We start from the raw sequence: 26564 nt of genomic DNA on the forward strand, positions 1-26564 counted from the left end.
GTTACTATAGCAACCGAGTCCTCAAGTTCTCTCTCAATCACAGCCTACCATTGCGTGACGTCACTACCATGAATTAGCTCTTCGCGCATGCGCACTAGCGGTTGGTGGGCGTGAGTACACTGTGCACTTGGAAGCTTCAGCCGGAGGGATATAGAAGTCGCACCGACCGGAAGTGCTACTTAGATAGCTGTTTCCGGAGGGGAAAGCGTTCAGTGGGACTCTCCGGGGGGTTGGTTGTCAGGGGGACAGGGGGGATAGCAGGCCCGGGGCCCCGACCTCACAGGCGGCGAGGGGGGCCCGGAAAAGATGGCTGACTCACGGCCGCCTCGATATTGACCCTGTGTGGGGAGACCGCAGAAGAAAGCCCCGGTGGAGGATGAGCCTGCCGTGTGCGCAGTATCTCCGGTGAGGGACACAACCTGTGTCACGTGTCATATCGCGACAATAATGTAAGGGAGGCCGGAGGAATGGAGCCCTGTGTGCTGGCCACTGTGTATAACCGTGTGCTGCTCACCATGCACCGTGTATACAGGGATGTATATCCAGCTCCCTGCCCCACCGGTGTATACAGCTCCCTGCCCCACCGGTGTATACAGCTCCCTGCCCCACCGGTGTATACAGCTCCCTGCCCCACCGGTGTATACAGCTCCCTGCCCCGCCGGCGTATACAGCTCCCTGCCCCGCCGGTGTATACAGCTCCCTGCCCCGCCGGTGTATACAGCTCCCTGCCCCGCCGGCGTGTATACAGCTCCCTGCCCCGCCGGTGTATACAGCTCCCTGCCCCGCCGGTATATACAGCTCCCTGCCCCGCCGGCGTGTATACAGCTCCCTGCCCCGCCGGCGTGTATACAGCTCCCTGCCCCGCCGGCGTGTATACAGCTCCCTGCCCCGCCGGCGTGTATACAGCTCCCTGCCCCGCCGGCGTGTACACAGCTCCCTGCCCCGCCGGCGTGTATACAGCTCCCTGCCCCGCCGGCGTGTATACAGCTCCCTGCCCCGCCGGCGTGTACACAGCTCCCTGCCCCGCCGGTGTATACAGCTCCCTGCCCCGCCGGTGTATACAGCTCCCTGCCCCGCCGGTGTATACAGCTCCCTGCCCCGCCGGTATATACAGCTCCCTGCCCCGCCGGCGTGTATACAGCTCCCTGCCCCGCCGGCGTGTATACAGCTCCCTGCCCCGCCGGCGTGTATACAGCTCCCTGCCCCGCCGGCGTGTATACAGCTCCCTGCCCCGCCGGCGTGTATACAGCTCCCTGCCCCGCCGGCGTGTACACAGCTCCCTGCCCCGCCGGCGTGTACACAGCTCCCTGCCCCGCCGGCGTGTACACAGCTCCCTGCCCCGCCGGCGTGTACACAGCTCCCTGCCCCGCCGGCGTGTATACAGCTCCCTGCCCCGCCGGTGTATACAGCTCCCTGCCCCGCCGGTGTGTATACAGCTCCCTGCCCCGCCGGCGTGTATAGAGCTCCCTGCCCCGCCGGCGTGTATACAGCTCCCTGCCCCGCCGGCGTGTACACAGCTCCCTGCCCCGCCGGCGTGTATACAGCTCCCTGCCCCGCCGGCGTGTATACAGCTCCCTGCCCCGCCGGCGTGTACACAGCTCCCTGCCCCACCGGCGTGTATACAGCTCCCTGCCCCACCGGTGTACACAGCTCCCTGCCCCGCCGGCGTGTATACAGCTCCCTGCCCCGCCGGCGTGTATACAGCTCCCTGCCCCACCGGTGTATACAGCTCCCTGCCCCACCGGCGTGTATACAGCTCCCTGCCCCGCCGGCGTGTATACAGCTCCCTGCCCCGCCGGCGTGTACACAGCTCCCTGCCCCACCGGCGTGTATACAGCTCCCTGCCCCACCGGTGTATACAGCTCCCTGCCCCACCGGTGTACACAGCTCCCTGCCCCGCCGGCGTGTATACAGCTCCCTGCCCCACCGGTGTATACAGCTCCCTGCCCCACCGGCGTGTATACAGCTCCCTGCCCCGCCGGCGTGTATACAGCTCCCTGCCCCGCCGGCGTGTATACAGCTCCCTGCCCCGCCGGCGTGTACACAGCTCCCTGCCCCACCGGCGTGTATACAGCTCCCTGCCCCACCGGTGTATACAGCTCCCTGCCCCACCGGTGTACACAGCTCCCTGCCCCGCCGGCGTGTATACAGCTCCCTGCCCCACCGGTGTATACAGCTCCCTGCCCCACCGGCGTGTATACAGCTCCCTGCCCCGCCGGCGTGTATACAGCTCCCTGCCCCGCCGGCGTGTACACAGCTCCCTGCCCCACCGGCGTGTATACAGCTCCCTGCCCCACCGGTGTATACAGCTCCCTGCCCCACCGGTGTACACAGCTCCCTGCCCCGCCGGCGTGTATACAGCTCCCTGCCCCACCGGTGTATACAGCTCCCTGCCCCACCGGCGTGTATACAGCTCCCTGCCCCGCCGGCGTGTATACAGGGATGTATATCCAGCTCCCTGCCCCGCCGGCGTGTATACAGGGATGTATATCCAGCTCCCTGCCCCGCCGGCGTGTATACAGGGATGTATATCCAGCTCCCTGCCCCGCCGGCGTGTATACAGGGATGTATATCCAGCTCCCTGCCCCGCCGGCGTGTATACAGGGATGTATATCCAGCTCCCTGCCCCGCCGGCGTGTATACAGGGATGTATATCCAGCTCCCTGCCCCGCCGGCGTGTATACAGGGATGTATATCCAGCTCCCTGCCCCGCCGGCGTGTATACAGCTCCCTGCCCCGCCGGCGTGTATACAGCTCCCTGCCCCGCCGGTGTATACAGCTCCCTGCCCCGCCGGTGTACACAGCTCCCTGCCCCGCCGGTGTATACAGCTCCCTGCCCCGCCGGCGTGTATAGAGCTCCCTGCCCCGCCGGCGTGTATACAGCTCCCTGCCCCGCCGGCGTGTATACAGCTCCCTGCCCCGCCGGCGTGTACACAGCTCCCTGCCCCGCCGGCGTGTATACAGCTCCCTGCCCCGCCGGCGTGTACACAGCTCCCTGCCCCACCGGCGTGTATACAGCTCCCTGCCCCACCGGTGTATACAGCTCCCTGCCCCACCGGTGTACACAGCTCCCTGCCCCGCCGGCGTGTATACAGCTCCCTGCCCCACCGGTGTATACAGCTCCCTGCCCCACCGGTGTATACAGCTCCCTGCCCCACCGGCGTGTATACAGCTCCCTGCCCCGCCGGCGTGTATACAGGGATGTATATCCAGCTCCCTGCCCCGCCGGCGTGTATACAGCTCCCTGCCCCGCCGGCGTGTATACAGCTCCCTGCCCCGCCGGCGTGTATACAGCTCCCTGCCCCGCCGGCGTGTATACAGCTCCCTGCCCCGCCGGCGTGTATACAGCTCCCTGCCCCGCCGGCGTGTATACAGCTCCCTGCCCCGCCGGCGTGTATACAGCTCCCTGCCCCGCCGGCGTGTATACAGCTCCCTGCCCCGCCGGCGTGTATACAGCTCCCTGCCCCGCCGGCGTGTATACAGCTCCCTGCCCCGCCGGCGAGTATACATCTCCCTGCCCCGCCGGCGTGTATACATCTCCCTGCCCCGCCGGCGTGTACACAGCTCCCTGCCCCGCCGGCGTGTACACAGCTCCCTGCCCCGCCGGCGTGTACACAGCTCCCTGCCCCGCCGGCGTGTACACAGCTCCCTGCCCCGCCGGCGTGTACACAGCTCCCTGGCCCGCCGGCGTGTACACAGCTCCCTGGCCCGCCGGCGTGTACACAGCTCCCTGGCCCGCCGGCGTGTACACAGCTCCCTGGCCCGCCGGCGTGTACACAGCTCCCTGGCCCGCCGGCGTGTACACAGCTCCCTGGCCCGCCGGCGTGTACACAGCTCCCTGGCCCGCCGGCGTGTACACAGCTCCCTGGCCCGCCGGCGTGTACACAGCTCCCTGGCCCGCCGGCGTGTACACAGCTCCCTGGCCCGCCGGCGTGTACACAGCTCCCTGGCCCGCCGGCGTGTACACAGCTCCCTGGCCCGCCGGCGTGTACACAGCTCCCTGGCCCGCCGGCGTTCGGTCGTGTAGTAGTGTATACAGCTCGTGTAGTAGGGTATACAGCTCACCTGCTCCAGCAATAACTGCAATCAAGCGTTTGTGATAACTGGCAATGAGTCTTGTACAACGCTCAAGTTATTTTGTCCCACTCATCATTGCAGAATTGTTGTTTCAGCCACATTGGAGGGTTTGAGCATGAACTGCCTTTTTAATGTCCGGCCACAGCATCTCAATTGGATTAAGGTCAGGATTTTGACTAGGACACTCCAAAGTCTTTAGTTTTTGTTAGGCCATTCAGAGGTGGACTAGAGGTGAGTTTTGGATCATTGTCCTGTTGCATAACTTGAGGGCACTATCAGATGGCCGGGCCTTCTCCTTCTCCTTTGGTACACAGCAGAGTTCATGGTTCCATTTACCAGATCATCTTCCAGGTCCTGAAGCAGCAAAACAGCCCCAGACCATCACACTGCCACCACCTTATTTTACTGTGGGTATGATGTTCCTTTTCTGACATGCGGTGTTACTTCTACGCCAGATGTAGTGGGACATTCACCTTCCAAAAAGTACAGCTTTTCTCTTGTCAGTTCTGAGTATTCTCCCAAAAGTCTCAGGGATCATAAAGATGTTTTCAGGCATAACTGAGAGGAGCCTTTGTGTTGTCTTTGCTCAGCAGTGGTTTTCGTCTTCGAGCTCTGCCATGCCGGCCATTTTTTTGCCCAGTCTCTTTCTTATAGTGGAGTCATGAACACTGACCTTAACTGAGGCAAGTGAGGCCTGCGGTTCTTTGCATGTTGTTGTGGGGTCTTTTGTGACCTCTTTGAGTCGTCGCTGTGCTCTTGGGGTAATTTCGGCCGTCCGGCTGCTCCTGGGAAGGTTCATCACTGTTCATATTTTGCCATTTGTGGATAATGGCTATCACTGTGGTTCACTGGAGTCCCAAAGCTTTAGAAATGGCTGTTTAACTTTTTCCAGACTTATAGCTCTCAATTACTTTGTATCCAATTTTTGTTCCTGCATTTCTTTGGATCGCCGCATGACTTCTAGGTTTGAAGATAGTTTAGTCTCCTTCACTTTGTCAGGCAGGTCCTATTTAAGTAATTTCTTGATTGAGGACAGGTGTGGTAGTAATCAGGCCTGCTTGTGGCTAGGAAATTTGAACGCCGCTTCCCAAATGTGTGATAAACCACAGTTAATATATATTTTAAAGGAGGCAATTACTTATTCACACAGGGCCCTGTAGGGTTAAATTTTTTTTTTCTTCTTAATAGTGTAACAACCATGCAAAAGAATAAGAAATCAGGAAGGGCTCAAACACTTGATCACAGCGCTGTATAGCGAAAAGGCTGGATCGCTTCCGGGTATAGAGACTTGCAGCACGGGGCCTGCGCGGTCGGCATGGGATAGATTGGCACAAACTGTATAATGAAGTTACAGGACTCTTTATATACAGATATTAAACTTTGTTTATATGGAAGCAAAAAAGGATTTCTATTTTCCACTCGTGACTAGAGATGGGCGGACGTGGACTGTAAACGTCCGGATCCGTGCGGGTTCAAAGTTGCTGGGCTCGGGATTCCGGGTGTTTGATCCGGATCTAGCACTCGAGAAATTAACAAAATAAAGAAAATAAGAATGAAGCGAGCTCTTCATACTTAACAAGGCTCCTGCGCGGCTGTGACGCTGCTCCTGCGCGGCTGTGACGCTGCTCCTGCGCGGCTGTGACGCTGCTCCTGCGCGGCTGTGACGCTGCTCCTGCGCGGCCTCCACTCATCAGTGCATATGTATGAGCACTGCTTTCCCCGCCCACCGGCCGGCCTGGCCTTTGTGATTGGTTGCAGTCAGACATGCCCCCAGCCTGTGTGACATAGTCTGCCTGCAGCTAATCACAGGCGCTGTCTGAATTATGAAGCAGGTTGCTCAGGCTGAGCAGAGAAGGACACATCGCAGGCGCAGAGATCTGCTCATTCTTCTCCTCCCCCATCTAGGAGTCTCACCCCCAGACCCCGCCTCTATTATAAACAACTCCATGCCCACGTGGACTTAGAAAAAGAATTGTAAACCGGGCGGCATTTTGAAACACCCCCCCCCCCCCCCATCACTTAACAAGTTACGTCATACCTGGAAGGAGCCCATACATTCTAGCATCTACCTTTTTTACTTTTTGTTCACGATCTAGACGCACGCAGGTAGTGCCCGCTCATCACTAGTTACCAGTACTGAGCACCCGAGCATGGTAGTGCCCGCTCATCACTAGTTACCAGTACTGAGCACCCGAGCATGGTAGTGCCCGCTCATCACTAGTTACCAGTACTGAGCACCCGAGCATGGTAGTGCCCGCTCATCACTAGTTACCAGTACAGAGCACCCGAGCATGGTAGTGCCCGCTCATCACTAGTTACCAGTAGTGAGCACCCGAGCATGGTAGTGCCCGCTCATCACTAGTTACCAGTACTGAGCACCCGAGCATGGTAGTGCCCGCTCATCACTAGTTACCAGTACTGAGCACCCGAGCATGGTAGTGCCCGCTCATCACTAGTTACCAGTACCGAGCACCCGAGCATGGTAGTGTCCGCTCATCACTAGTTACCAGTACTGAGCACCCGAGCATGGTAGTGCCCGCTCATCACTAGTTACCAGTACTGAGCACCCGAGCATGGTAGTGCCCGCTCATCACTAGTTACCAGTACTGAGCACCCGAGCATGGTAGTGCCCGCTCATCACTAGTTACCAGTACTGAGCACCCGAGCATGGTAGTGCCCGCTCATCACTAGTTACCAGTACTGAGCACCCGAGCATGGTAGTGCCCGCTCATCACTAGTTACCAGTACCGAGCACCCGAGCATGGTAGTGCCCGCTCATCACTAGTTACCAGTACCGAGCACCCGAGCATGGTAGTGCCCGCTCATCACTAGTTACCAGTACTGAGCACCCGAGCATGGTAGTGCCCGCTCATCACTAGTTACCAGTACTGAGCACCCGAGCATGGTAGTGCCCGCTCATCACTAGTTACCAGTACTGAGCCCCCGAGCATGATAGTGCCGGCTCATCACTAGTTACCAGTACCGAGCACCCGAGCATGGTAGTGCCCGCTCATCACTAGTTACCAGTACTGAGCACCCGAGCATGGTAGTGCCCGCTCATCACTAGTTACCAGTACTGAGCCCCCGAGCATGGTAGTGCCGGCTCATCACTATTGTAGGATAAGTCTCTCTGCTTACTACTGACTCTGGCAATAAAATGACAAACTTGGATTAGTAAAGGCGTGCTGGTGTCTAATCAGCTCTCAGCTATTCTTCTCTGGTCACGAATATGCAAAGTACAGTCAGTAATTACAAGATCTTTTGCTTGTCTGTCATTAATGTCTAAACCGCTGGCAACAAAAGTGAGTACACCCCTAAGTGAAAATGGCCAAATTGTGTCTTATTAGCCATTTGCCCTCCCTGGAGTCATGTGACTCATTAGTGTTACAAGGTCTCAGGTGTGAATGGGGGGTAGGGGGGTTACATTTGCTGTTCTCGCTCACACACACTCTCATGCTGGTCACTAGAAGCTCAACATGGCTCCTCATGTGCAAGAATTCTCTGAGGATCTGGAAAAGGGAATTGTTGCTCTACATAAAGATGGCCTAGGCTGTAAGAAGATTGCCAACAGCCTGGAACTGATCGGCAGTACAGCGGCCAAGACCATACAGCGGTATAACTAGACAGGTTCCACTCAGAACAGGCCTTGCCATGGCCTTCCATAGAAGCAAGTTGAGGGCACGTGCTCAGCATCATATACACAGGTTATCTTTTCCTAATAGATGTGTGAGATCTGCCAGGTTTGCTGCAGACATTACTGGGGTGCTCAGAACAGACATCGAACACTGCATCAAATTGGTCTGCATGGCTGTCATCCCAGAAGTAAGCCTCTTCTAAAGATGATGCATAAGAAAGCCCACAAACAGTTTGCTTAAGACAAGCAGACAAAGGACATGGATTGCTGGAATCATGTCCTGTGGTCTGACAAGACAAAGATAAACTTATTTGGCTCATACTGAGTCAATCGTGTGTGGCGGCAACCAAGTGAGGAGTACAAAGACAAGTGTGTCCTGCCTACAGTCAAGCATAGTGGTGGGGAGTGGTCTTGGTTTGGATCTGCATGAGTTCTGCCAGCTGTGGGGAGCTACAGATCATTGAGAGAACCATGAATGCCAATATGTACTGTGACTGAAGCAGAGCTTCAAAAACTGCGCTGCAGGGCAACATTCCAGCATATTGTCCCCAATATTTATAATGTTGACCTTTTTTATTACCCAAGATTCTTGCAATTCGCCCTGGCAAACTCTGGGCCAAATCCTGAGGGACTGTGGGCCAAATCCTGAGGGACTGTGGGCCAAATCCTGAGGGACTGTGGGCCAAATCCTGAGGGACTGTGGGCCAAATCCTGAGGGACTGTGGGCCAAATCCTGAGGGACTGTGGGCCAAATCCTGAGGGACTGTGGGCCAAATCCTGAGGGACTGTGGGCCAAATCCTGAGGGACTGTGGGCCAAATCCTGAGGGACTGTGGGCCAAATCCTGAGGGACTGTGGGCCAAATCCTGAGGGACTGTGGGCCAAATCCTGAGGGACTGTGGGCCAAATCCTGAGGGACTGTGGGCCAAATCCTGAGGGACTGTGGGCCAAATCCTGAGGGACTGTGGGCCAAATCCTGAGGGACTGTGGGCCAAATCCTGAGGGACTGTGGGCCAAATCCTGAGGGACTGTGGGCCAAATCCTGAGGGACTGTGGGCCAAATCCTGAGGGACTGTGGGCCAAATCCTGAGGGACTGTGGGCCAAATCCTGAGGGACTGTGGGCCAAATCCTGAGGGACTGTGGGCCAAATCCTGAGGGACTGTGGGCCAAATCCTGAGGGACTGTGGGCCAAATCCTGAGGGACTGTGGGCCAAATCCTGAGGGACTGTGGGCCAAACCCTGAGGGACTGTGGGCCAAACCCTGAGGGACAGCCCTCTCTTGCCTTCTCAATGCTTGGATTTGGTCACAATTTGGGCGCATACAGGCGTGCGTACCATCCGTGTGAGAGTTGTCCGTAATGCATGGGCTTGTCGCGTATCTCCAGACCAGAGTGTGATGGGCTCATAGAAATGTATCATTCCTTCTGGAAGATTCCTTGTTCATCCCCGAAGCTCCTGGATGGTCTGGAGACGTGGATCGTGGCTCGATGCCATTCTCTGTTCAGGGCACTGTTCTTATACAAACCTGTGAGTGAGCCCCTTCATGAATGAGAATCCCTCACGCGTGACTGTCGGCGGCTTTGCTATTGGCGTGACGCGGGACCTTTTCTTCTACAGTAGTCACTTTTCTGGATGTATAAAAATAGTGTGAAGGGGGCTTCATCAGGGAAAGTGGCATGACTCCGGTCCTCTGCAGTCCAATCCCTGCACGTCCATCTGTCCTTCATGGCTTTTCTTGGAGAAGTCCCTTCTTTTCTGTCCTTCTTGACATCAGGCCATCCTTTAGAAGCCTTCATCTCCCTGTGTGCCGATGCTGCGACCCCTGCCTGCTGCCATTCCTGAGCAAGCTCTGCACTGGTGTGAACAGCTCCTGGAGACGGTCTTGGCACTATCTCTACTTGGATCCCTGTGTTTTGTGTTTAAGTTAATTTTCAACTCCAGAAATGACTGCATTTTTTTTTGAGGGGGGGGATTTATCTTATCATTCTTAATAACAATATAGAGTTAATGCAAAATTTCACTATAAAAACTGAAGCAGCCAATGTTGGAAAAGCAAAATGTGGATGTCTCAACTATAAATCTGTGATCCTCAACTCTTCTGTATGCACCTTCATGAGGACCACGCCCAGTTGGCTATAAAGACTAGCGTGAAGGGGGGACCATATTTTAGAAATGGAGAGAAACCAGCAGGAAAGAAAACTCCAGATTCAGAACAGTGTTATTTTACACTAGGTAAAAAATACATTTATTGCAAGTGTCTGGTCCCTTATAAAAGTGGTCCTGACATCTGGGACATGAATGTTCTGTTGGCAGGCTTTGTCTTAAAGGGGCGGTTCACTGCTTATTAGCTTTACTAGCCGCATCGATATAGCGTTCAGAAACCAGGCTTCTCTCGAATACCTTGAGTTGGAAAACGTGCCTGTGAGCGGGGCTATTGCAGTCCGCACGGCCCCATCGAGTAATCCCCCCCCCCCCCCCTCCCCGGGCTCCGCAACCTCTGAGATCTGGTGATGTCACGTCACCTTCCAGATGACCCAACATCATCGAGGCGGCTCCAGTCTCCATGAGTGACCGGGCTGTGTGCGGCGTTTCACTGTGCGTCTCGCGTGCTCCCTCCGCTGCAGAGCGCCACAAGTAGATGGGCATTGAAAATAGTGTGCGCACTGCGTTTCTTTCCACCACAGGTTTTGCTGCAGAATGTCTGCAGCAAAAAGAATGTGCATGATGTCACTTCTTCTTTTCTGCAGGTACCTGCGGTTTTTGTCATAGATAATGGTAAAAAAACACAGGGACCAACCTGCGGAAAAACTGCGGCAAACACACGGGTGCAGTTTTACCGCGTTTTTTCCGCGGGTGCGGTATTCTGCCAGAGGGTGTGGATTTTTCTTAAGAAAAGTCCATCTTCTAGTGCGCACATAGCCTAAAATAGTTTTGTGACTGCAAGTGACACATGTTTTTGGCTGCACAACTTGTCCCCCTGTGTGCACCTTACCCCTAATGCCAAGGATTGGATGTCACCAGGTGAAAGCTGTCTCCGTATTACATCCATGTGCCCGGAGCAGACCATTACCCAGTGCGCAGCTCCTCACTGGCTGCTGTTACCTGATCCACAAACACTGTAGCTGTGTTCACACACTACGTTTTTTTTACCTGCGTTTTTGCTGCAGAAATTTCTTGAGAAATTCTTGTAACCTTCCTGCAGACATTCCCCAGCCAAACCTATGGCAAAAAAAATTAGCTGTGCGCACACTGCGTTTTTTCCTTAAGAAAATTCTTTCAGTAGATTTCCTTAACAAAGAATGAGCAGTCGCTTCTTTTCTGCAGCGAACTGCGTTAGTTACCATAGATAATGGCACCATAACGCAGGGAGCAACCAGCGGTAAAAACGCACCAAATTGCGGTAAAAACGCAGGTGCGCTAATCCTTCACTCAAGAAATGTTCTTAAGAAAAATCCTTTTTCTAGTGTGCACATAGCCTAACATTTCACTCACTTTCTGTAGTTTCTTTTTTATTTTACCATTTTCTCCGGCTGCGCCTCATAATGTGGAGCTCGAGTCATTGTGAAAGTGCAAGACCTCGTAGAGATTTATAGTCCGCAGATTTCATACTCAGACTTGTACGTTCTCCCCATCTGTAGAGCCACAATGTGCAGGGCGTTACTTACAGGGCCTTGCAAAAGTATTCAGCCCCCTTTGAATTTTTCAGCCTTTTCCCACATTTCAGGCGTCAAACATAAAGATAAAATGTTAATGTTCTGGTGAAGAATCTACAACAAGTGACACAATTGTGAAGATGAAGGAAATGTATTGCTTATTTTAAACTTTTGTAAAAAATAAACTGAAAATTGGGGCGTGCAATATTATTCATCCCCTTTACTTTCAGTGCAGAAACTCCCTCCAGAAGTTGATTGAGGATCTCTGAATGATGCAATGTTGTCCTAAATGACTGATAATGATAAATATAATCCCCTGTGTGTAATGAAGCCTGCGTATAATGCCCCTGCTCTGTGATAGTCTGTGTTCTGTGTAAAGCACAGAGAGAATCATGAAGACCAAGGAACACAACAGGCAGGTCCGTGATACTGTTGTGGAGAAGTTTCAAGCCGGATTTGGTTGCAAAAAGATTTCCACAACTTTAAACATCTCAAACACTGTGCAAGCGACCATATTGAAATAGGAGCATCATACAACTGCAAATCTACCAAGACCCGGCCTCCATCCAAACTGTCATCTCACACAAGGAGAAGATTGATCAGAGGTGCAGCCAAGAGGCCCATGATCCCTCTGGATGATCTGCAGAGATCTACAGCTGAGGTGGGAGAGTCTGTCCATAGCACAACAATCAGCCGTACACTGCACAAATCTGGCCTTTATGGAAGATTGGCAAGAAGAAAGCCATTTCTGAAAGATATCCATAAAAAGTGTTGTTTAAAGGTTGCTACAAGCCACCTAGAGACACCAAACATGTGGAAGAAGGTGCTCTGCTCAGATGAAACCAAAATCTATTTTTTTTTTTTTGGGGCAAAATGCCAAAGGATATGTTTGGCGCAAAAACACAGCTCATCACCCTGAACACACCATCCCCACTGTCAGACATGGTGGTGGCCACATCATGGTTTGGCCCTGCATTTCTTCAGCAGGAGACAGGGAAGATGGTTAAAATTGATGGGAAGATGGATGGAGCCAAATACAGGACCATTCTTGAAGAAAACCTGTTGGAGTCTGCAAAAGACCTGAGACTGGGACGGAGATTTGTCTTCCAACAAGACAATGACCCAAACATAAAGCAAAATCTACAATGGAATGGTTCACAAATAAACGTGTCCAGGTGTTTAGAATGGCCAAGTCACAGTCCAGACCTGAACCCAATCGAGAACCTGTGGAAAGAGCTGAAAACTGCTGTTCACAAACGCCTCCATCCAACCTCACTCAGCTCCAGCTGTTTACAAAGGAAGAATGGGCGAGAATTTCAGCCTCTCCATGTGCAAAACTGATAGACACATACCCCAAGAGACTGCAGCTGTAATCGCAGCAAAAGGGGGCGCTACAAAGTATTCACTTACAGGGGATGAATAATATTGCACGCACCAAGTTTCAGCTTTATTATTTTTTAGAAAAGTTTAAAATAAACAAATTTCCTTCCTCTTCACAATTGTGTCACTTGTTGATTCTTCACCAGAACATTAACATTTTATCTTTGAAGCCTGAAATGTGGGAAAAGGTTGAAAAATTCAAAGGGGCTGAATAATTTTGCAAGGCACTGTATATGCTGGTTGCTTCCTAGATTATAAGGGTACTTTCACACTTGCATTTATTTCCTTCCGTTACAATCCGCCCTTTTGGAAAACAGCGGAATCCGTTAACGGATTCCGCTGTTTCCCATAGACTTGTATGGGTGACGGATTGTACCAAAAGGACCTGCGTTGCTTCCGCTGGGCGACGCTCCGTTGCTTCCGCCCAGCGGGAGGAACGCAGCATGTAACGTTGTTTTGAGCAGCGGAATCCTCTGGATTCCACTGCGCATGCTCTTTTTGTTTTAAAAAAAACCCCAAAACTTTATTTTGGCTCGCGGTGGCCGAACGTTCAGCTGATCACCCGGCGGCCGGCTGCAGGGAGCGATCAGCTGATCACCCGGCGGCCGGCTGCAGGGAGCGATCAGCTGATCACCCGGCGGCCGGCTGCAGGGAGCGATCAGCTGATCACCCGGCGGCCGGCTGCAGGGAGCGATCAGCTGATCACCCGGCGGCCGGCTGCAGGGAGCGATCAGCTGATCACCCGGCGGCCGGCTGCAGGGAGCGATCAGCTGATCGTTCACATTAGTCTACCGCTGGTAAAACTGGAAAAAAAAAATAATCCGAATTGCGTTGTTTTGCAGCATCCGTTGCATCCGTTACACAACGCAATGCAACGGATACCGTTCAACGCAAGTGTGAAACTAGCCTTAGTCTTTTTATTGTCCTCCCCTGTTGTACAGGATCCATTCCTTAGCTTAGGTACACTATGTGATCTGCTGATGCTTGCCCTTAGTCACAAGCAGTATAGGGATCCTAGCGCTGTGACTCCCAATAAGCAGTGGCGCTTGTAAGAGCTCGTGTAATGGCGTTGGGTCAGGAAAGGCTCTCCAGGACAAGGACATGGGCAGGACTCGGGACAGATTGCTAGGGAGGGTTGGGGTCTGACATTTGCTGCTGCGGTCCATTGTTTGATGGGTCCGTGACTCTCAGGCGGGCCCCGCAGCATGTCCTGGGTTCACGTGGTGGTGTCCATGATCATTCTCTACTTGGTATTGCCACATTGATGTGTTCACGTCACTGGGACAGCGCTACAGTATCTCAGTACTCAGTACTGGTAACTAGTGATGGGCGGGCACTACCATGCTCGGGTACTCAGTACTGGTAACTAGTGATGAGCGGGCACTACCATGCTCGGGTACTCAGTACTGGTAACTAGTGATGAGCGGGCACTACCATGCTCAGGTACTCAGTACTGGTAACTAGTGATGAGCGGGCACTACCATGCTCGGGTGCTCAGTACTGGTAACTAGTGATGAGCGGGCACTACCATGCTCAGGTGCACTGTACTGGTAACTAGTGATGAGCGGGCACTACCATGCTCGGGTGCTCAGTACTGGTAACTAGTGATGAGCGGGCACTACCATGCTCGGGTGCTCAGTACTGGTAACTAGTGATGAGTGGGCACTACCATGCTCAGGTGCACTGTACTGGTAACTAGTGATGAGCGGGCACTACCATGCTCGGGTGCTCAGTACTGGTAACTAGTGATGAGCGGGCACTACCATGCTCGGGTGCTCAGTACTGGTAACTAGTGATGAGCGGGCACTACCATGCTCGGGTGCTCAGTACTGGTAACTAGTGATGAGCGGGCACTACCATGCTCGGGTGCTCAGTACTGGTAACTAATGATGAGCGAGCACTACCATGCTCGGGTGCTCAGTACTGGTATCTAGTGATGAGCGGGCACTACCATGCTCGGGTGCTCGGTACTGGTAACTAGTGATGAGTGGGCACTACCATGCTCGGGGGCTCAGTACTGGTAACTAGTGATGAGCGGGCACTACCATGCTCGGGTGCTCAGTACTGGTAACTAGTGATGAGCGGGCACTACCATGCTCGGGTGCTCAGTACTGGTAACTAGTGATGAGCGGGCACTACCATGCTCGGGTGCTCAGTACTGGTAACTAGTGATGAGCGGGCACTACCATGCTCGGGTGCTCAGTACTGGTAACTAGTGATGAGCGGGCACTACCATGCTCGGGTGCTCGGTACTGGTATCTAGTGATGAGCGGCCACTACTATGCTCGGGTGCTCAGTACTGGTAACTAGTGATGAGCGGGCACTACCATGCTCGGGTGCTCGGTACTGGTAACTAGTGATGAGCGGGCACTACCATGCTCGGGTGCTCAGTACTGGTAACTAGTGATGAGCGGGCACTACCATGCTCGGGTACTCAGTACTGGTAACTAGTGATGAGCGGGCACTACCATGCTCAGTACTGGTAACTAGTGATGAGCGGGCACTACCATGCTCGGGTGCTCTGTACTGGTAACTAGTGATGAGCGGGCACTACCATGCTCGGGTGCTCAGTACTGGTAACTAGTGATGAGCGGGCACTACCATGCTCGGGTGCTCTGTACTGGTAACTAGTGATGAGCGGGCACTACCATGCTTGGGTGCTCAGTACTGGTAACTAGTGATGAGCGGGCACTACCATGCTCGGGTGCTCAGTACTGGTAACTAGTGATGAGCGGGCACTACCATGCTCGGGTGCTCAGTACTGGTAACTAGTGATGAGCGGGCACTACCATGCTCGGGTGCTCAGTACTGGTAACTAGTGATGAGCGGACACTACCATGCTCGGGTGCTCTGTACTGGTAACTAAAACGCTCTCCAGGCCTCGGTCATATTCAGTAACGCAGTCTTCTTCTCCCTTGTATTCCTATTGGCTGACGTGCTTATCTATAGGTGCGGTTTATCCATATGTCTGTCTCCAGGTGATTGTGTCTATCACACAGGCTTCCCATTACAGAGGCTGTAGCTGACATCTTTGCTCAGAGCCTGCAGTTTCCAGAACCTGCTCCTTGTGCCCTGGACCCCCTTAATTCTGTGTTTCGGGGGTACCCTATTGCCAGTGTTGTGTGGAGGTGTCAGGCGCTTTCTATAGCCGCACGTGTAGATATCCCGTCATCAGGCGTTACATTATCTGTTCTCTTAGTAGCAGTTCTAATCACATATTGCTGGATTCTATCTTTGTGATAGAACTACAACTCCCAGCATGCTGCAGACTCGTGTAGTCGTCCACTTCTTTGGGTTTCTGCTTTTCTATGAAATGTAACAGTCATTCTTGTAGTGTAATGTGAATCAGTAGATGACCTGCGCAGTGATGGAGCCGGGCGTCGGCTGTTGGTGTCACCGTCTCGAGGTGTTCCCGGGGCTGTTGGTCGTGTTCTTGTCACCTGCTCTCTTGTATTGTGGCCATGACGGATCACATTTCTGACATCTCCGCCTGCAGATACGAGCGCTGCTCTTGATGTTAATGCAGTCTGATCACTGTTCTACACCCCAGGCTGCAGTGACTGTGATTACATAATTATTGGTGAACCCTCCCTACCTGTAATACATATTATCCATACATATATAGTCCTGCCCCCCCATAATACACGGCTATAGTCAGTAACACTCCCGCCCGGCATCCCCTGCACGTCGTATCTCCGTATGGCCATAGGCCCTGCAGTAATGTGCTGTATTGTCAGGGGCTGGTGGTGACCCCCGCTGCTTCACACTATGCCGTAGCCTTCTATTTGGTGTATGAAGGAATCAGTATGCCTCCGTGTGCCTTGCACATGCCTCCGTGTGCCTTGCACATGCCTCCGTGTGCCTTGCACATGCCTCCGTGTGCCTTGCACATGCCTCCGTGTGCCTTGCACATGCCTCCGTGTGCCTTGCACATGCCTCCGGACGGTGATTTCGGCCTGCGCTGATTTATGTCAGGACCTGTGGGATATCCCGCTGTGGGGCTGGAGAATGGAGCTTTTCTGCTGGCAGCTAAGGCCTCATGCACAAGCTGCATTTCTTACCAAAAAACTGCATGTCTCCTTCTCCAGCAAAGTCTATGACAGCTGAGAGTTGCTGTGCGCACGTGGCCTTTTTTTGTCTGCAGATTTTGTGTGACCGGAAACTGCAGAAGGTCAATGCTTTGTGCATTTGTGTCCAGCATTTTTTATCCCTTCCAGCCATTGATTTCACAAAAAAACGATAAAAGTGCATGCATTTTTGTTGCGTTTTCTGCTAGAAGGTGCAGATTTGTTGTAAGAAAAAACTGCAGCGTGCGAACATAGCCTTTAGGTGTCTGGTGGAAGCTTGTCTCTCCCTAATGGCATATATTGCATATGTCTCTCAATCCGGGACCCCTTCCTGGCAGGCGTGTGCCGCAATCCGGGACCCCTTCCTGGCAGGCGGGTGCCGCAATCCGGGACCCCTTCCTGGCAGGCGGGTGCCGCAATCCGGGACCCCTTCCTGGCAGGCGGGTGCCGCAATCCGGGACCCCTTCCTGGCAGGCGGGTGCCGCAATCCGGGGCCCCTTCCTGGCAGGCGGGTGCCGCAATCCGGGGCCCCTTCCTGGCAGGCGGGTGCCGCAATCCGGGGCCCCTTCCTGGCAGGCGGGTGCCGCAATCCGGGGCCCCTTCCTGGCAGGCGGGTGCCGCAATCCGGGACCCCTTCCTGGCAGGCGTGTCCCGCATTCTGCCTCTGTATACATTCTATACACATGATGCTCGGTGTCCTCTTCTGTAGTCTGTGTAGAGGCCTTCAGCTGACAGTGGCGTGTCTGCCATGTCGATTGAACCCATCACTGTCCTGTTTTACCAAAGCCTGGCTAGCCAATATCAGCTGCTGGCCTCTGATTGGCTGTGGGTATTTATTGCAGTGCAGTGATCCAGTGGGTCTCTGTGCCACAATACACTTCAGCTGAAGGTGTGTCCTCACAAGCACATGTGGATAAAGCAGGCGCTGGGGTTGGCGGGCACCTTCCAGCTCAGTGCCATGCTCTGCCGCCGCGAGCCTTACACCCTGCTTAGGACAACTCCATCTTTGCTATTGGTTGATGGGAAGGACTCGCCTCTTCCAAGGTTGACAAAGAGGGTGATGAATTGGTGCGAGGAAGCGACGTAATCCCGGGTCCCAGACACTGTCCAATGTAGATCTATGGGGACAGGACCCCCTCCTATGTACATCGCTGCCTCTACCCATTGTTACTGGGTTCTCACATCCATATTATTAGTTCTGTTCTTAATTGATATCATTTTGTTTTTTTCCAACATTTACCCCAATCCGGTCCCTGCTATGCTTTGATGTGACACTGGATCTCTCATTAATGACTGAGGGGATTCGTCTCATTAATCCCACTGTGGATTCCCTAAAAAACAAACTGTATGAATAATGTGAAGCTTTGCCCGTCGTGCGCTGCCGCTGGGCTCTTCACCTTGTTGTTCTGTGTTTATGGAGAGAACACTTTGCCCTATATTTCTCTTTACATGCGTCATGTACTTTATAAACCGTTTTATACAGTTTTTTTTTTTTTCTTTTTATGGTGCAGCTTTCATCTGTCCCCACTGTGCCCTGTAATGGCTCCGACCTCCAGAATATTAATTGAGGGCCTAATGCACTGGCCGCAGCGTATGAAGAATCTATATTCTGCCGTGTCCCCCGAGATTGTGGCCTCCCGGCTGCGTGCTCTGGAGCCACGGCGCAGGCCAACCCCTGACCCTCATGAGAACCCGGTTTTGGCATTTATATATGTATATACACATAATATGAATTGGGATCCAGCAAAAGGATGAAATTTCATCAGAATCTAAACTATTCTTTATTGATCCATTATCTATATCTATATATATAATTGCCTTATTCTGTCTGTCTGTCTGTCTCTGTCTGTCATGCTCCAAAATTGTGTCCTTACGGTGACACAAAGCTGATTGGCCGCTGGGCTTGCCATGGCCCCGCCCCCCCCCACACGGATTGGCCTCTCGCCCCGGCTCTCTGCAGGCCCCGCCCCCCTCACGCAATGCACGCTCGCTCTTGCCCAACTGACACGTAGCTCCGACTCCCAGGTGAGTACACACACACACACATCACATCACACTCACACACACCTCACACATCACATCCACACACTCACAACATCCTGGGATATCGCTTGCTTCTACACCGGCTCCGTCACGATCCCAGCAGCGCCAGACATAACCTTGCGATGCTGGGATCTTCACGGAGGCCGTGAACGCTGATAACCATTATACACATCGGGTAACTAAGGTCCCTTGGTTACCCGATGTGTATCATAGTTAACAGTGTACACCGGCTCACACTCACTCTCACACACACATCACACATACATCACATCGCATCCACACACTCACAGCATCCGGCGATATCGCTTGCTTCTCGGCCTCGATACTGTGCTGTTGTGACCTTCCAGGACCTGTCGGAGGATCACATGGCCAGAAGCATGTGGTATCTCCGGATGTTGTGAGTATGAGCGCGTATGTGCAATATCGTCAATGTGTGTGTGTGTATGCGATCGGGTGTGTGTGTGTATGCGATCGGGTGTGTGTGAGTGTATGCGATCGGGTGTGTGAGTGTATGCGATCGGGTGTGTGTGAGTGTATGCGATCGGGTGTGTGTGTGTATGCGATCGGGTGTGTGTGTGTATGCGATCGGGTGTGTGTGAGTGTATGCGATCGGGTGTGTGTGAGTGTATGCGATCGGGTGTGTGTGTGTATGCGATCGGGTGTGTGTGAGTGTATGCGATCGGGTGTGTGAGTGTATGCGATCGGGTGTGTGTGAGTGTATGCGATCGGGTGTGTGTGAGTGTATGCGATCGGGTGTGTGTGAGTGTATGCGATCGGGTGTGTGTGAGTGTATGCGATCGGGTGTGTGTGAGTGTATGCGATCGGGTGTGTGTGAGTGTATGCGATCGGGTGTGTGTGAGTGTATGCGATCGGGTGTGTGAGTGTCGGCAGAGGAGCATGGCGTGCTGGAGGAGGCTGGGAGGAGAGAGGCTGATCCTGGGGAAGGCTGGGATGGGGAGGCTGAGAGAAGAGAGGCTGATGCTGGGATGAGAGAGGCTGATGCTGGGATGAGAGAGGCTGCTGGGAGGAGAAAGGAGAGGCTGATGCTGGGGGGAGAGAGGCTGATGCTGGGATGAGAGAGGCTGATGCTGGGATGAGAGAGGCTGCTGGGAGGAGAAAGGAGAGGCTGATGCTGGGGGGAGAGAGGCTGATGCTGGGATGAGAGAGGCTGATGCTGGGATGAGAGAGGCTGATGCTGGGATGAGAGAGGCTGATGCTGGGATGAGAGAGGCTGATGCTGGGGACAGAGAGGCTGATGCTGGCAGGACAGAGAGGCTGATGCTGGCAGGACAGAGAGGCTGATGCTGGCAGGACAGAGAGGCTGATGCTGGCAGGACAGAGAGGCTGATGCTGGCAGGACAGAGAGGCTGATGCTGGCAGGACAGAGAGGCTGATGCTGGCAGGACAGAGAGGCTGATGCTGGCAGGACAGAGGCTGATGCTGGCAGGACAGAGAGGCTGATGCTGGCAGGACAGAGAGGCTGATGCTGGCAGGACAGAGAGGCTGATGCTGGCAGGACAGAGAGGCTGATGCTGGCAGGACAGAGAGGCTGATGCTGGCAGGACAGAGAGGCTGATGCTGGCAGGACAGAGAGGCTGATGCTGGCAGGACAGAGAGGCTGATGCTGGCAGGACAGAGAGGCTGATGCTGGCAGGACAGAGAGGCTGATGCTGGCAGGACAGAGAGGCTGATGCTGGCAGGACAGAGAGGCTGATGCTGGCAGGACAGAGAGGCTGATGCTGGCAGGACAGAGAGGCTGATGCTGGCAGGACAGAGAGGCTGATGCTGGCAGGACAGAGAGGCTGATGCTGGCAGGACAGAGAGGCTGATGCTGGCAGGACAGAGAGGCTGATGCTGGCAGGGCAGAGAGGCTGATGCTGGCAGGGCAGAGAGGCTGATGCTGGCAGGGCAGAGAGGCTGATGCTGGCAGGGCAGAGAGGCTGATGCTGGCAGGGCAGAGAGGCTGATGCTGGCAGGGCAGAGAGGCTGATGCTGGCAGGGCAGAGAGGCTGATGCTGGCAGGGCAGAGAGGCTGATGCTGGCAGGGCAGAGAGGCTGATGCTGGCAGGGCAGAGAGGCTGATGCTGGCAGGGCAGAGAGGCTGATGCTGGCAGGGCAGAGAGGCTGATGCTGGCAGGGCAGAGAGGCTGATGCTGGCAGGGCAGAGAGGCTGATGCTGGCAGGGCAGAGAGGCTGATGCTGGCAGGGCAGAGAGGCTGATGCTGGCAGGGCAGAGAGGCTGATGCTGGCAGGGCAGAGAGGCTGATGCTGGCAGGGCAGAGAGGCTGATGCTGGCAGGGCAGAGAGGCTGATGCTGGCAGGGCAGAGAGGCTGATGCTGGCAGGGCAGAGAGGCTGATGCTGGCAGGGCAGAGAGGCTGATGCTGGCAGGGCAGAGAGGCTGATGCTGGCAGGGCAGAGAGGCTGATGCTGGCAGGGCAGAGAGGCTGATGCTGGCAGGGCAGAGAGGCTGATGCTGGCAGGGCAGAGAGGCTGATGCTGGCAGGGCAGAGAGGCTGATGCTGGCAGGGCAGAGAGGCTGATGCTGGCAGGGCAGAGAGGCTGATGCTGGCAGGGCAGAGAGGCTGATGCTGGCAGGGCAGAGAGGCTGATGCTGGCAGGGCAGAGAGGCTGATGCTGGCAGGGCAGAGAGGCTGATGCTGGCAGGGCAGAGAGGCTGATGCTGGCAGGGCAGAGAGGCTGATGCTGGCAGGGCAGAGAGGCTGATGCTGGCAGGGCAGAGAGGCGGATGGAGCACGTTTGGGAGTGCGCAGCGAGGCGGATGGAGCACGTTTGGGAGTGCACACCTCCCCCCAACACACACACACACAGACAACGCTGCACACACAAATATACGCACATACCACACAACACACACATTGCACAAAACATTCCTCCCCCCAAAACACACCACACACACAAACAACACCGCTCTCGCCCCCCGCCACACCCAGACAACACCCAGAACATGTACAGCCCCTACACAAACACTTGGTAACTACACACAACAACATATATAATATATTATATATATATATATATATATATATATATATATATATATATATATATATATATATATATATATATATATATATATATATATATATATATATATATATATATATATATATATATATATAATATATTATATATGTTGTTGTGTGTAGTTACCAAGTGTTTGTGTAGGGGCTGTACATACATATATATATATATATATATATATATATATATAACAAAAATCATACATGAACTACACAATACGTAAATTCTAGAATACACCCGATGCGTAGAATCCGGCCACCTTCTAGTGTCATATAAAAGTATAAGGAACTCCAATCCAATAATAGCACTCCGGCAAGGGACTACGTGTTTCAGCACTATGTGCCTTCTTCACGGGCCCACATAAACTGAGCTCCATCACTGGCTGGCTATATGTCTTTTTTACATTGTTTGAATATATATATTTATTTTTATTTAACATTATAAATCCTGTTCTGTTTGTGGATAAATCTCCTCGGTATCTGTAGAAACATGAATTCATATTCTTTTCCTTTAGTTTTGATGTTTTTTCTGTATAATGTTATTTTGTTTTGTAATTTCGGGTGCACATTAATAACTCGCAGCGTCCTCTGTTGATTCCCTTTATGTAGTGTTTGGTGATCTCCTCGGGCTTCTCCCCGCCTGGTTCTTGGGCTGCGTTCACACCCTCCTGTAACACGACTATCTGATCGCCCTCAGGCCAATGTTACATAGGGCCCAGCACGTCTTTTTTTTTTTTTTTTTCTGGCAATTCGGCAGAGTCTGATTTAACATTTCTAAACTTGTGTAAAGTCCTACCAGAATGGCGGTGATGATGCAATAGTCATGATGAGCACTATTATTGTCTTGGCCGGCGTGGCCTCTGGCTCCGCAGCCGCGCTGCTAGTAGCGGACCTGTGGGGTATCCGCAGTCACACCGCTAACTTATCTCCTAATCCAGGACAACCCTGCAGATCAAACCTTCTTGCTTTGTAGGGAGAGACCTGTCAATCACGTCGCCCGGTGTGGGGAGTGCCTAGGTGACAGCCTCCCAGCAGACTCCTCTCCATGCTGCCCATCATATGTGAACTTGGGCCATTGCATATTTGCAACATTTCTGAGCTGTCAGGATCCCCTGAATGTGGTCAGTCCATGCTGACTACAACAAGCGATACCCAATATTAGGCTTGGGATCCTAGGCAAAGACCCCCACTCTCAGGCTTCAGAACCTGCGATAAGGAGACCGCCCGCGGCTGGCCTTGCACGGCTATCGGCCATGGCTCCTAGGCGATGGGGCTGCCAATTCTCGAAAGACAGCATTATTACAATTCTTAATAGGATTATAAGACCAATTCTTAGTGACTAGGTTGTGGTATAACCACCATGGACCAACGCAAGGGTTGAGTAGTGCAGTTACCATTCATTGCTTATTAAGGCTGCTTTCACACATCCGGCTTGAGCTCTGCGGCTCAATCCAGCTGTGCAAGCTATGCAACGGATGCGGTGAAAACACCGCATCCTTTGCATAAGTTTTTCCCATGCGGCCCGTCCGGTTTTTGCTGCTTGCGGCATGCTACTGAGCATGCGCAGTTGCAAAAACCGCATGCGGCGGCCGGATGCAGTTTTTGCCGCATCGCACCGCATCCGGCCGCCATAGGCATGCATTGAAAAATGCGCCGCATCGGCCGAATGCGGCGCAATGCGGTTTTTTTTTTTTTGCCGCATGAAAAAACGTGCCAGGTAACGTTCCATCCGGCCGCCGCATCGGCTAAATCTGCCGCCTGCTGCAAAAACCAGACCGAACGCGAGCCCATGCGGCACAATGCGGCACTAATTAAAGTCTATGCAGAAAAAACGCAACCGGCAGCAAAAAAAAAAAACGGTTGCGATTTTCCTGCAAAGTGCCTTATTGTGCCACATTGCAGAAACCGGAGGTGTGAAAGCAGCCTAAGGCTAGTTTCACACTTGCGTTGAACGGTATCCGTTGCATTGCGTTGTGTAACGGATGCACCAGATGTGTTGCATATAGTGGCGCAACGGATGCTGTAAAACAACGCAATTCGTTTTGATTTTTTTTTTACAGTTTTACCAGTGGCAGACTATTGTGAACGATCAGCTGATCGCTCCCTGCAGCCGGCCGCCGGGTGATCAGCTGATCGCTCCCTGCAGCCGGCCGCCGGGTGATCAGCTGATCGCTCCCTGCAGCCGGCCGCCGGGTGATCAGCTGATCGCTCCCTGCAGCCGGCCGCCGGGTGATCAGCTGATCGCTCCCTGCAGCCGGCCGCCGGGTGATCAGCTGATCGCTCCCTGCAGCCGGCCGCCGGGTGATCAGCTGATCGCTCCCTGCAGCCGGCCGCCGGGTGATCAGCTGATCGCTCCCTGCAGCCGGCCGCCGGGCGATCAGCTGATCGCTCCCTGCAGCCGGCCGCCGGGCGATCAGCTGATCGCTCCCTGCAGCCGGCCGCCGGGCGCTCAGCTGATCGCTCCCTGCAGCCGGCCGCCGGGCGCTCAGCTGAGCGCTGTGACTTGCCGGCGGCCGCTCAGCTGAACGTTCGGCCACCGCGAGCCAAAATAAAGTTTGATTTAAAAAAAAAAAAAAAAAAGAGCATTCGCAGTGAAATCCAGAGGATTCCGCTGCTCAAAACAACGTTACATGCTGCGTTCCTCCCGCTGGGCGGAAGCAACGGAGCGTCGGCCAGCGGAAGCAACGCAGGTCCTTTTGGTACAATCCATCACCCATACAAGTCTATGGGAAACAGCGTAATCCATTAACGGATTCCGCTGTTTTCCAAAAGGGCGGATTGTAACGGAAGGAAATAAACGCAAGTGTGAAAGTAGCCTAATAAATAACTCCAGGTTCAGGGATTTCTCTTTTCTTAAACTGAGAGACTCCAAAAACCCCCAATGATCCTTGTAGAGAAAAATGTGCTCTTTCTAATGATATCAGAATTAATAGATTTTAGGGGGACCCTTTTTGAGAAATGTGACCTAAAAATAGGTAAAATTCGGGTTTTTTAAGTTTGTCATCATCTGTGGGTGTGAATATTTCCACAAATACATATGCTGTGCCCGTGATACTGCAGCAATGCACAGTCATGTACAGGGCAAAGCACCAGTTACTATTGGGCTTTGGTCTGGAGTTATATGTGGGCAGAGTTAGGCATACATTTTATGCGAGGCGTTTTGCAAGCTACTTTTACACAAAATTGCGGCCGAAATATTGTTTTGTCATAACCGGTAATAATAATATCGTGTTTAGCAGCAAAAGTTGAGCTAGTATGCCAAATGTCCGCATCATAGCCAGTATAGAACGCTAATGGCTGTGCCCAAGTGTGCACCATCCTCTTAGCTGAAGCCGCAGCCTTGGGGGGTGGCGGGGGGGGGGCCTCCAGTGACCGGTCAACACTGCCCAATGTATGAGATCTGGCCCTAAAAATGTACACAACCTCTTTTCAAACATACATGTACATCCTTATAAATTTACAGCAAAATCGGAGCAGGTGGAGGGGGGCCACTGGTCCACTTGCCACGGAATGACCCTATCCCCAAATCGCAGCCAGCTTCAGTGCAGCACCTTAATATCTAGACACAACAATGGCCGGTCTCCTAGGCAACAAGCTGTAAGCAAAAGGAAAAAAAGTGTTAACCTCTTCATGACTGCAAGTTTTAATCAGCATTGTGTGTTTTATTACAAAGACTATCTAACAATATCCATCTATCAAATTGGGAATAAACCTTTTAAGACCCCCTCATATAAGTTAGATGAAAGTCTGAGAAACCTGCTGAACCTCACAGTTCCTGAGGACCACCTGATGTGTACGGGGGGCTCCGGTCAGGGCAGAGAACGATCGGGGAGGTGGCATTTCAGCATCTGTTCCCTTTATTTGAAGGGAAGTAATCCTCTGGCAGAGGCTGCTGGCGGCGGCTTTGTCCTGTGGCAGAGGCTGCTGGCGGCGGCTTTGTCCTGTGGCAGAGGCTGCTGGCGGCGGCTTTGTCCTCTGGCAGAGGCTTCTGGCGGCGGCTTTGTCCTGTGGCAGAGGCTGCTGGCGGCGGCTTTGTCCTGTGGCAGAGGCTGCTGGCGGCGGCTTTGTCCTGTGGCAGAGGCTGCTGGCGGCGGCTTTGTCCTGTGGCAGAGGCTGCTGGCGGCGGCTTTGTCCTGTGGCAGAGGCTGCTGGCGGCGGCTTTGTCCTGTGGCAGAGGCTGCTGGCGGCGGCTTTGTCCTGTGGCAGAGGCTGCTGGCGGCGGCTTTGTCCTGTGGCAGAGGCTGCTGGCGGCGGCTTTGTCCTGTGGCAGAGGCTGCTGGCGGCGGCTTTGTCCTGTGGCAGAGGCTGCTGGCGGCGGCTTTGTCCTGTGGCAGAGGCTGCTGGCGGCGGCTTTGTCCTGTGGCAGAGGCTGCTGGCGGCGGCTTTGTCCTGTGGCAGAGGCTGCTGGCGGCGGCTTTGTCCTGTGGCAGAGGCTGCTGGCGGCGGCTTTGTCCTGTGGCAGAGGCTGCTGGCGGCGGCTTTGTCCTGTGGCAGAGGCTGCTGGCGGCGGCTTTGTCCTGTGGCAGAGGCTGCTGGCGGCGGCTTTGTCCTGTGGCAGAGGCTGCTGGCGGCGGCTTTGTCCTGTGGCAGAGGCTGCTGGCGGCGGCTTTCTCCTGTGGCAGAGGCTGCTGGCGGCGGCTTTCTCCTGTGGCAGAGGCTGCTGGCGG

General features: G+C 53.7%; 1 protein-coding gene across 5 annotated transcripts in view; it reads left to right on the forward strand.

Moving 5' to 3' along the window:
• The first annotated feature begins 214 nt into the window (after positions 1–214).
• The window catches only part of SMG7 (SMG7 nonsense mediated mRNA decay factor), a 121734-nt gene continuing 95384 nt past the window's right edge, over positions 215–26564 (forward strand). For all 5 annotated transcript variants that reach the window (XM_075320613.1, XM_075320614.1, XM_075320616.1 and 2 more), the window contains exon 1: positions 215–405. In XM_075320613.1, coding sequence (XP_075176728.1) covers positions 377–405 — 29 coding nt within the window. In that variant the 5' untranslated portion in view covers positions 215–376. The remainder of the gene's footprint in view (positions 406–26564) is intronic.

Source organism: Anomaloglossus baeobatrachus, chromosome 8 (genome assembly GCF_048569485.1).
Source record: "Anomaloglossus baeobatrachus isolate aAnoBae1 chromosome 8, aAnoBae1.hap1, whole genome shotgun sequence".
Taxonomy (NCBI): domain Eukaryota; kingdom Metazoa; phylum Chordata; class Amphibia; order Anura; family Aromobatidae; genus Anomaloglossus; species Anomaloglossus baeobatrachus.